Raw genomic sequence first — 12,303 nt, 5'->3', positions numbered from 1 at the left:
TCTGAGGAAGGAATGTCAATGTAACTCCTCTTTCAAACAACAACAAAAAAACCCACCCAAAAAACCCCCCAAACCCCCCAAAAACCCAAAACTTCACCATCCTCACCATCCCAAACCTGTCTGGATTTTGTAGTTTGTACTGAAGTGACATTATCATATGCACTTAATGTTGCAGATTATAAAAAGTGATAGTTACAATTTCTCATTTTGGTGGTAGGCTGCTAGAAAAGGCTTAAGAGAAAATAGGCCCTTTTTCCTCTAAGTGTAGTTCATATTTTAAAGGGAACCATTGCATTCATGCTGAGTGTTGCATTTCACCTATCACTGTATATCTAATTGATGGGTCAAGGTCTGTGTTTTAAAGCTCAGCAGTGAGGGATATGTTAAGTGAGTATTATGTCTAAATTCCAAAGTCTTATTTTAAAATGTGGGGAAAGTACTTCTGAAACACTAGCTTTTTTCCTTCTGTTGTTTTTCTCTGCTGAAGGGAAGTATTTATTAAAATATTTTAAGGCTATTGTTCCTTTATTCCTTTCAAAACCAGTTTGATATGAAATTGTTAGAGGTGGACTTTTGTTGATTTACTCCCCTTTAATATCTGCATTAGAATTGAAACTTCACTGAGTGCTTGATTGTCATAACATTAGCCCTTTTGAAGGTTTTGTTCTTTTCAGAGCTGTACAATTAAAATATATATTCTTGGTGAATCTGCTGGGAATAGATAGGACAGTTGAGGAGAGCTATCCCTAGAGACGATGTGCCACATCAGAACACAGAATACTAATAAAATGTTGAGAGCCATCTGTCAGAGACAAAAAGTCATGGTCAGGGCCTATCTTTCAATGAAAAATGAAATGACACTTGCCCTCCAAAAGATTAATATATTTGGTTATTGGCCTTTCCCTTCCCCCTTTACCTTTTTAAAAATTTCTCCATCCTCTAGCAAGGTTTTGTGTTCCATTTTTTCCTTTCAAAGTCAGCAAAGTCAGAGATAATCTTTATAGCCTTGTTTCTCAGTGTCTGTGTGTGGCTCCCTAATGTTTATTTTCTTACGCTTTTTTTTTTTTTTTTGGACACACTGTATGTGAGCTTGTTAGACGTTGGTGTTCTGAGATGAGCTTCAGGTTATTTAGGCAAGGTCTAATTCTGCTTGTCAGATGCTCAGGTAACCCATGTTTGCTGCTGTGCACTCTTGTCCTTCCTCCGTGGCCAAGAGTGTAAGTCTTACAAACTGAGACACCTGAGGACCAAATCCTTAGAGGCATTAGGCTAGGCTCCTTGATGATAGGAAGTTGACTCTGGAAGTCCTTTTGGTTCATGATGCAGATGGCATACTTTTAACTATAGAGGATCCTATGCTATTGCTTTGAAAGGCACTTGAAACGTAAGCTAGCCTATCCCATATAGGATTTGCTGCCTTGCAGAAAAACAGAAGGTGTGATATGGGTCACTTTTATTTGAAAATCATCCTTGAAGACAAAGTGGTAGGATTAATAAGACACAACTTTATTAAAATGCACTTCAAGCAGGATTGCAAATGTTATCAGATGAGCTTAGAAAACACAAAGCGTAAGCTCCTTGTTTATGTTACCCAGAGATCTGGGCTCTGTATGTTGCAGATGCTGTGTGTAAGGTTGTTTTTATTTTTTCTGAAGCCTTGATGGCTGTTAACCTAAGAGATGCCAATAGGAGTGTGTTCCATGCTCACAGTTCTTCGGTGACAAAGATCACTGAAAAAAAAACCCCAGCCCACCCACATACCACTTACTGCTTCTTGTGATTCTTTCTTTTTAAAAAAAAAAAAAAAAAAGAGGCAAAACCTGGCTTAGACCATGACCCCCATGTTTAGACTCTTTGACTTACAAACAGTTGAATCTGTACAGCTGGGGACAGAGAAACTCGCAGTGGGGGGGAACAGAAACAGGCAGGGGGATCTTTTAAATCATTTTTCTCACTAGAAAAATCCTAACATGGAATGGCATCCTGGACGCTGACCTTTCAAGGTCTCTTCCATCCCCTTTTCTGTGATTATGAGAGTTATTTTTTCTGCTCACTGAGCTTAAAGGAAATAACTATTCAAATGCTTTGTTTTATTTTGGGGACTTTTGTTTTTAAATCACTAAGATCAAGTCATTACTTAACATGAAATTTATCTCCATTTTGCTATTGGAAAGGTTATACCTCACCTTTTCTAAAGTGGCATGGAAAAATCTGATTAATGGCTCCTTATTTTTTTTTTCTCTCTCTCTCTCTCAAATTACTTTAATCTTCCTTCTTTAAACTTCTTGTTCTGTTAGTTTAGGATATTTCCTGAGGAGGCAGAGAAAAATTTCAGCATACAAAACCAAGCATCATTTAAATATGCTTGCTTTTCTGTTTTAATGTAAACGTAGAAATGCATTTCTGGAGAAGTACAGATTGGCCTCATTTATCTTAATGAGCTGTTTCTTCACATCTTTTCTTTTTCCAAGATGGAAATTTCTGCTTCTCTGCAGGGGCTGTTGTAGAAAAGCTGGGATTTTTTCATTTCTCCAGTAGTAGCAGCAGCCCAACAAGCTGAACTGACTCATGATTGGAGTTGCTAATCTGTCACTCATTCACTTATTATATCTTTTCATTTGGTGTGCGAATTTAAAATATCTAACTTACTCTAATCCCTTCATTCCTTCTGTCACCTCCTGGGTTAGATGGGTCTTTGTATCAACCACTTTTTTTTGTTGGCACGCTCAGCCGTACCCTGAAACTTAGGCCATAAACTGCTATGACTGCCTTAGTGTTCAAAGTAATATGGGATGTGGTGAGTAGGAGTTTGTCATACTGAATGAAGTTCTCTTGTATTTAAACTTTCAGGGCGTGAAGATACTTGACATGATCTCCAAGCAAAGAATTACCAATGTGCCTAGAGATGACATAAGCCTTCGCCCAGATATGTATCCCTGCAGCCTTTGCTGGAAGGATAATTTAACACTGATTATTGGCTGGGGAAATTCAGTAAAGGTGCAATTACCTGTCTTTGTAATAAATGCTTTCTGTTATCACAGACAAACAGAGGATTATTTCTGAAAAGCAAAGACAATCGAAAAAAATAGAATTTGGTTTGACTACAGTGTGCAGAACTCCTGCTGCCATAGAAATGTCATTGAACTGACCCTCATGAGGAGGAGGAGTGATAGACACCCAGCGGTCAGACAGATCTCTGTGTGTGAGCACACAGCAAATGTAATCCTCAGGGACACTTCTCTCCTCTGTGCCTTGGAGAGATTTCCTCTTTTGAAAGCTTTTAGTGGGCTGTTGAATTCATTTCTTTTGATTAGCATTAAGGAAGAACAACTTACCATGAGGTATTTTTGAAGGGGATTGTTTTGGGGGCTGAGGAGGTTTTTCACATGGCTGAAACAGCCACATAATTTCGGTGAACCATGGCGGGGGGGACAGGCTGCTTGGGGTTTTGGTGTGCTTTCAACAGGGAACTGGCATTTCGAACTTGTGTGATGCAGACTGACTATGATTTGCTCAGACCAGCACCCGACATGAGTTTGTTACAAGCCTGTTAGCTGTTTTCTAATAACAGACTGCTGCATCACTGCACAGTGGGAAATTAAAAGTGCTCGGGAGGCGTAGGTGGAAGGGGAGGGTAAAGTGAGATAGGTGAAGCATAAAAAGTTTTTGGAGCATTAAACTTAGAGTTTTACAAATGAAGAAGTTTGTCCTAAGTTTGGCATCTGTCTTCTCCCTTGTATTGTGTGTGTTTCACAACATTTCTTTATATGTACATACTCTCCTCCTGTTATTGGGAGTTGCAATAGAATATTCTTATTGAAACTGTAAGGTAATGAGATGCAAAGTGTGAGAAGATACCAAAACCAAACCCACATATATGCTACTATGAAGAAATCATAGTGGGCAGACGTTGTCAGGTTTCTCTCGTGTGGTCCATCTTCTTTCTCATCTCCCAGCATATTTATAAGGCTGTGGACTACAGCTACAACTTTCCTGTCTGGTTTTCTTCTTCAGTGATGCATTGTCACTGTTTTACAGCCTGCGTTTTTTAAAATAACAGCAATGCATGTCCAAGAATGCCTCAATCAGAAAAGGAATTTCTGGGAAAAGTTAGTATCATTTTAGGAATTACAGTTTGTTCATCATAATGATCCAAATTTCTGTTTCCTAGATTTGCTCAGTAAAAGAACGGCATGCCAGTGAAATGCGTGACCTTCCAAACCGCTATGTGGAAATAGGTATGATTGTATAAATGCGGTCTTTTTCAAAATTATATAAGCTTTAAAGGTCTGTTTTCACATTCTAGCCTGAAAAAGCTGTTACAGTTCAGAGGCGACATGTAGTCATAACATAAATGTCTCCTCATTTTTAGTTGATGAGGTTGTCATAATGTCCTCCTGTATAGTGGCTGGGTTTTTTTTTTTCGTATTCATAGAGAGCTTAAATTTTGTGATCATCTAAAATCAGAGATCCTTGTGTGAAAATTGGATGTCTTAACTTTTCCTTCACACAGATTCCTGTGGAGAACTTGGTTTTTCATCTTGGTTAAATGATGATCAGTGTAGTAGTAAGGAGAAAATAGACACAACTTTATTTGATTATGTGTTGTGTGACTACACTTCTCATAACTTTCCTCTCTCTCTTTTTTTTAATACATCTCTGGTATAGTGCTAGAAAATTGACTTGAATTTCATTTTGTTGCCTTCTTTGCTTCTGCATTTTAGGTTCTCCTTTGCTTTCTTATTTGTGTATTTTAGGTGATGTGAATAAATTTCATTGTTGCTGATGAATGGAAAAGGTCTTGACAAAATGTGTGTATTAAGTAAAGCTTGAAGTGGAATCCAAAGGAAATTTGGAGAGGAAGAGGGGATGTAAACAAAAAGTCACAAGTGTACCCAGACATATTTCTGGGGAAAGGAAGTATCTATGAAGAGGTGGTGCTGGGAGGATAAACAGGCCCTCTGGGACTCTGCAGATCAGAGTGGACAACAGTTTGTAAACTTTGGTAGTTCCTTGTCTTGACTATAATGACATGAGATTGTAGAAAAGAGTGTTCAAGCAAGATCCTGACTTAAGTCAGATTAGAATGGTACATGGCATAGGTATATACTCTGCTTTCTGATTTCAGGAAAGAACCATTTTAAAACAGTTTCTGAAAATCAACTAGGGGTCTTGTTAAATTCTGTAGGAATTCTGGATACTGAGAGACAGCGGCATGCCTGACGATAACTGAGAGCTGAAAGCTATTTGTTTAAGATTACATAGTCCCAACAGAATAATTAACTATGGAATTCTAGGATATTTGGGAGAACATTGTCGAGGAGAAGTTCAGTCTTGAGTTTTAGCCTCAGATCTTTTATATATCTTTTCTGTACCTGTAAGTAGCTTTTAGAAAATAATTAAATGGGGTTGTTTCCATATGACAAGTGAACAGAGGCAACGTCTACTTCAGCTATAATGTGTCTATGTGGAGGGAGCTAGTCTTACGTGACTATTGGAACTTCATTTATTTAAAAAACCCACAAAAGACCCTGTCATCAGACTATTTAGGTGCAGACCTGAAGGTTAGAGATTTTTGCGGAAGTAACTTTTTCATCTTACAATTTTTAGCCTAAAATCTTCTCTGTATTCTTGAGGACTGGTGTTTTAGCTCACTTAACCTGTTAACAATGTGCTTGAGATTTTTCTTTGTGGTTTCAGGTCAAAGCACTGAAACAGCTCTGCCAAATGCTGTCAGCAGCACTCATTGGAACGTGGATATTAGATTGGGAGGGAAAAGAGGGAGACATTATTTGTTCAACTCTCGATATAAATTACAATAGCTTTTGATGTAATCACATAGAAGGTCTTCTTGAGAGCTGTGTGTCATGCCATAGCATCTATTTCAATTTTGTTTCAACTTCACTTTTCAAAGGCATAGCTGGAAGGTCTGTTGTTGTTATTAATGGGCAGACTAGCAGCCAGTATAGTTTTTTTTGCAAGACCACTAATATCCTAAGTGGATGCGTATGCTGATACACTCTCATAATGTAAAGAATTTACACAAGGCAAGAATATCCTTCAGTGGCAGGATAGCTGAATATCCTTTAGAAGTTTTGGCTCATAATATCTTGGCATCATACTTACGAAAAATGAAACCCATAGCAGTATAACTTTTGTCATGTTTAATGGGATTTTTTGTTTGTTTGTTTGGGTTTTGTTTCTTTCTTCCTGCTCTTGCAGTTTTGCAAAATCAGAGGTGAAGTAGCATACTCTGTTCTCTGCTCATCAGGATAATACCTATGGAGGCTATGACAATATAGTGTTTTCTCATATCTCAAAGGTTTCAGATTTACACTCTTTTAGAGCCATTCTGAGGGCCTCAAAGTTCCACAGTAATATCATAGTAAACCATGATGACATCAGTAGATTGTAAATGTTTCTTCAGTGGTTTGCAGCCAAGTGAATAAGGAAACAGAGCATTTCCTGCATTGCAAGTTAGGTACATAGGGTCCTGTGTAACAAGGTCCTCCTTATCTTCTGATTCTGTCTTGACACATAGCCATATGAATTCTGAGGCAGGAAATAAATATGGTATCTACTGTGATGCTAAACGAGATGGCCCATAATGTGGGAAAGTAACACCACTGAACTGTTCTAGCTGTTTTATTTTAAAGAAGATAATGTGATTACATTTAAGAGAAACTAGATGAATCGTACAGGTCTCATGCACTGAGATCTGCATGGCATTGCTAATTTTATTTAAATCTTTCAGTATATTAATGGTGCTTTATCTTCAGTAATCGTTTCCATTGTCTGTGGTTATATGCAGTTCATTGCCTACGTGGGTCTTCATTCAGTGTCAAGGATAAAGTCCAGTGAAATGTTTCTATTTAGTTTTAAATGTATGTTAGCTGAGCAGATGCTATCAGTTTAGCTCTGTCAGCTACCGCTGTGAAGTAGTGTATTGATTAGAAAGTATTGGTATTGAATTACAGGCTTAACGTGGACTAAATGCCATTGTGATCCTTCTTAAAGAGTGCTTGACCTCTGTGCTTGCTCCTGATGTTGTGTACAAAAGCTGTAATACTGGACAACTTCTGGTCTGAACAGGGAACCCTTCCTCAGCTGAAGCCTGTGAGAAGGATGGTTGCTAAAGAACTAATTTAGATGCCTTTTCAAAGTGAAATGGGGCATCTAGTCTTCAATGGCCCTGTCGAGTAGCTGGGAATTTTACATATTTTTATAGAGAAGTACTTCAACCCTGCCTCAGTTACTCAGGTCGTTAGTGATAGTGGAAAATAGAGATTAACACCGGAAGTCAGTACAGGACTTGAAGTCGATTAGTCAGTTTATTTTAGCCCAAATTTTATCTGAGGAATATCAGCTTAATTCCAGGTGTCAACCAGCCAGCAATGCCTCTTGAGCAGTTGTCTGCCCTCTGCATTCCCGCAAATTCCCCACAAAGTAGAGTTCTGGTTTAAAAATTACATGTGTTGTGGATATGCTTGTGTAACAACACATCTATATGTTTTGTGAGGGAATAGCTGTATAACTGCACAGCAAGTTACCATCAAGCATTGAGATTGCACATTTTTATCTGGAAAGAAAACATGGGAATATTTTTTTTTTTGGTTTGTAAAGTGAGATATTGGAATCTACTATACAAGCATTTTTCTCTTTATATACATGGAATTTAAAGCTTAATTAATGAATGTGTTGAGTGGGAAATTAACTGTGACTAAATGTCATCAATTTTATATGCTGATTTATGGAAGTGTTTCATTGGAGCAAGTCTGCTACACTCTGAGAAGCAAACTGACCAAAAAAAAAAAGAAGGAAAAAACCCAACCAATTTATATAGCTATAGCACTTAGACTTCTGCTGATCTTGTTTTGCCACAAGCCAAATGGATCATTCATAAATTTCTTGATAAAATTAGTCAAGACTGTCAGACTCCTGAATATTTTCCCTGTTGGTTAACAAAGTTTTCTCAGTTCAATGTGTAATGGGAAAAAGTTTTTCAGAAAATCAACTTTGAAGCTTTGAAACTTAAGCTCCTGACTTTACAGTTGTCATCAAGGATTCCACGGAATTTTCTTAAAGGTTGTATTTGTCTGTAGCTAGAGAGTTGTACAGGCAATGCCATATTTCTAAAGATGATTTTTATTGCTTTGTGAGGTGGAATAGGGGTAAGATGATTTCAGCACCACGGTAGCATTTCTGTTTCACACAACCTGTCTGCAGGTAAAATAGCAAATTGTAATGCTGCTTACAGTAGACAAAACATTTTTCTAATTTAATTGAAAGAGTAGACCTCACCAGATGGATGATTACTGGCATGATGAGGTAGTGGGCTTTTTTCCTGATGTTTCTGATTAGTATGATACTGTAATTGAGAGAAATTGTTTTGTTTTAGTAGCAAAATTCTTGCTCATTTCCATTCTGTGCTGGTAGCAAGAAGTAAGGCAACAGCTTTCAGTGACAGAGGCTTTACAGAGTTTTCGTTTTAAGCCTAGGTGGTGGTTTTGGTTTTTTTTTCCAGTGATCATATTCAATTAACAGTATCGTTTTCATTGCCCTGCTTTGCTGTAATGAAAATGCTCATCCTCTTTGCCGTGTGGCATTCGAAGTTATATATAGAATGATTGATTAATGGTTGCTAAACTTTCTCTAAAGCTTTTCTGAACCTTCAACATTCGAACAAAAATAAATTTGAATATGACCTTTTCAACCATTTTTATTACAAATAAATAGTAGAGGGTGTGAATTCTGGAAGCAGGAGTTTTTTGCTAATCATTGATGTATAGGACCTGCCATCGTTAGTCTTACCCTACTGCTCTTCCTTCTGAAATTCAAGAAAAAGGATGGTCCATTAAAATGCCAAAATATGTACATGATTAGGTAAATAGTTGCTTGATTTCACATATAGTGGTATGGTTAGAAAATTTTCAGGCAGTTCTAAGGATATTCAAGCCCAAATAAAGGACCTTCATGTGGGTTACTTCACTGCTCCTCCTCAGAAATTTACAGTTCCTTTTGAGTCGCAGTTGACATTTCTTTAACTGGGCACATCATAGAATGCTTTGGGTTGGAAGGGACCTTTAGAGCTCATCTAGCCCAACCCCCCTGCAGTGAGCAGGGACATCTTTAACTAGATCAGGTTGCTCAGAGCCCCATCCAACCTGACCTTGAATGTTTCTAGGGATGAGCTTTCTGCTCAGGCTTCTAGTTAGAGGTAGATCTGCCCTGGAAATTTGATTATATGAAGGCTGTTGCAGAGTCTTATGGGAGATAGAAACCGTTTGTAAGGATTTCCTAGCACTTAAATGCTAGGACAGGTGTTCATATATGAAGATTTTCAGAGAAAAATACGAATGTTAAAAAAAAAAAAAAAAGAGTTTTGTATTTTCTTCAAGGATTATGTTGGATAGTACACCTAAGAGTAAGAGTATTCTTTCGTTTCAATAAAAATATACTATATATATGTTTATGCTTTGTGATTTGTGATTTGCTTCTATTCATCTAAGACAGCTTAAGTGATACTTAGAATCATAGAATCGTTTAGGTTGGAAAAGACCTTTAAGATCAACCAGTCCAACCATTAACCTAACATTACCAAGTCCACCACTAAACCAATTAAGGGTAGAGTAGCAACCCCACGCCTCCTGGCTTGGTGGCTGGATCATTTATAATGAAAGTAAAAACTAGGAATCATTAAGATTGGAAAGGGCCTCTAAGATCATCCTTCCAATCATCAACCCAACATCACCATGCCCACTAAACCATGTCCCAAAGTGCCACGTCTGCCTGTTTTTTGAACACTTCCAGGGATGGTGACTCCACCACCTAGGCAGCCTGTTCCAATGCTTGATTACTCTTTCCGTGAAGAAATTTTTCCTAATATCCAATCTAAACCTCCCCTGGCGCAGCTTGAGCCCATTTCCTCTTGTCCTATTGCTAGCTACTTGGGAGAAGGGACCAACACCCACCTCGCTACTTATATGGGACCTTTTCTGGTCCTCTAGCTGGAACTGAATGCACATACCATGGAAGAAAACAAAGAAGTCTTTTTATATTTTATATCAAATGCAACTGCGTGACCATGACCATAGCTAATTAAAACATGCCATTTTGTATACTATTTTGTTTTGCATAAATAACCTAGCTCAGTAAAAACACTGGTGGTAGAGGTACCATCTTGAAAAGACTGAAGGGTGTGCTGTACTGTGGCCTACAACAATGACTGCAGATTTTGCAGATGTGCCTGAAGTAGTTGGTTAAAAGGTAATTTGGGAATGCATAGCAGCATTACTCCAGCAGCTAACAGTGCACCAGAGTTCTAGGTAAGCTGGGCCAGTTCATGGTGCTTTGTGGCTCTGCTCCTGTTGATATACTAGTGGGCTATCTAAAAATTAGCTTGTGTGTTGGCTTTTCCATTTCTTTCATATATCATACGGAATTAAAAAAACAAAAAAAATCTTTCTTTTTCTCTACATATTAAGTTTCATGTTAATTCTCTGCATGCTAGTTCAGCCTCCTGCTTACTTTCCCAAAAGATAATGTTGAAACCTTGGCCCCATTGAAATCAATGGCCAAAACCTCTGACTGTAACCAGAATTTCACTCTATAAATCTGCAGTGGAAAAGCAGGAGCTGCTTTTTGAGAGCTGATTGAACGAAATAGACTCCTTTTAGTTTCAGTCCAGTCTGTGGATCTTTAAATTCCAGAGAAAGTTTGGGTAAATAATGTAGCATATATTGGTTTGTTTCTGTAGTGTGGTATATTTCATACGTTTTGTTTAATGAACAGGCAAAAAAGATTTACAGGTTTCTTCGTTTTGCTTCCTGGTAATTTGTTTGACAGCTGTACATAGATGCTGAACATAGAGTAGATCCACTGTCAGCATATCTTCCATCTTCTCTTATGACAGGCATAAACACATATGACACATGGCCATACCTCGGTCATTCCCATTTACTTCAATACTATGTTTGTTTTAATTGTTTTGGATCCTTTTCAAATTAACAGCATTTCTGCAATACCTGTATGTTGGATTTTTTTTGCCCCCCCCTTTGTCACAACAAAGTGTCCAGAGAGTAAGTCAAATTAACCTATTAGTGTTCTCTGCAGCTGTAACTTCTATAATTTTTTTCAGTAAAACTTTTTTGATTAGCTGCATCAAAGGTTTTTATCAGGTCAAGAAGCACTGTCTATGCCAGCTATTCTTTGTTCAAGGCTGTAGCAGCAGAGCTAGAGCATTGTGTTTCAACAAGGCCTCTTGAGGAGGATGAGCTGAGAGAAAGCTGGAAGTGAAACAAGGGAACTAAACTCTACTTAAAAACAAAACTTGAAGTGATGATTTTTATTTGTTTATTTTTGTCTCGCAGAACAGTACTACCGCTTGACCCTAAATACACCATCACGTGGACGTTACAAACATTTTCACTGGCAAAGGAACTGAAGTTCCAGTGAAAGTCAAACACACATGTTTTTTTAAAACTGTCCCCATAATCTTTATAAAGGTACCATTCACCATGCTGTTTTCCTCTCCAAATTCAAACCACAATATTTTATATGCCTTTGATAGCCTTCTCTTGACAATTTTTAAAGCTGAAATTTAAGTTTCTTTGCTTGCCCCTTCTAGCCAACATTAAGGATTTGTCTTTTTTTTTTCCATTTCCATGTTTTTCCTCCTGCCTTCCATATTCTTTTAAAATGCCAAATACTAAATTGTGGACTGGGAAATGAGATATATTATGTAGATGTTTCTGACATGGTTTGTTTAAAATCATCACTCAGAGCAACATGTGACACAGTCGAAGTAATATCAGTCTTGCAGGCTAGAACAAAATAATTATGTACAGGATTACAAATGTGAACCTATTCTCTCCTAGAATAGATTGAGTGTTCTACCCTTGTGCCGTGCTTTGGTCCCCCAGTGATGTCGAAGTGTCAACAGTCATTAAGAGAAAAACAGTATTTGCTTATTCATTGAGAGACAGGTGTCAAATCTGTACTGTACTTGACAGTATTTTTTTCTTCTTTAGCAGGAGGATGATTATTTCTTCTGTTCCTCCTTATTACCTTAGCTAAAGAAAATTAGCTTTTTTTTTTTTTGGTGTCATTATACTGCGTTTTCTCTTTGCTTTACTAAAATAATTAGTAACTATTTTAGTAAATAGTGGATATTAGTAATGTAGCATGCTAAGCAGTAAGCAAGGAAACTTTGTTTCCACTTATGCTTAGGTTCTCCTTAAACCATGTTTTAAGAGAAAATGATGATACATCCGATGTTTCTGTAAAAGCTTATAGGTGTAAGTT

At 37.6% G+C, this 12,303-nt stretch overlaps 1 protein-coding gene across 1 annotated transcript in view; it reads left to right on the top strand.

The window, feature by feature from the left end:
- Positions 1–12,303, top strand: part of VPS41 (VPS41 subunit of HOPS complex) — a 111,065-nt gene that overhangs the window by 57,785 nt on the left and 40,977 nt on the right. The window contains exons 8-9 of the mRNA XM_075704791.1: positions 2,851–2,997; positions 4,172–4,238. Of these exons, the coding sequence (XP_075560906.1) occupies positions 2,851–2,997; positions 4,172–4,238 (214 nt within the window). The remainder of the gene's footprint in view (positions 1–2,850; positions 2,998–4,171; positions 4,239–12,303) is intronic.

Source organism: Pelecanus crispus, chromosome 2 (assembly GCF_030463565.1).
Source record: "Pelecanus crispus isolate bPelCri1 chromosome 2, bPelCri1.pri, whole genome shotgun sequence".
NCBI lineage: Eukaryota > Metazoa > Chordata > Aves > Pelecaniformes > Pelecanidae > Pelecanus > Pelecanus crispus.
This window is presented reverse-complemented; position numbering and strand designations above follow the sequence as displayed.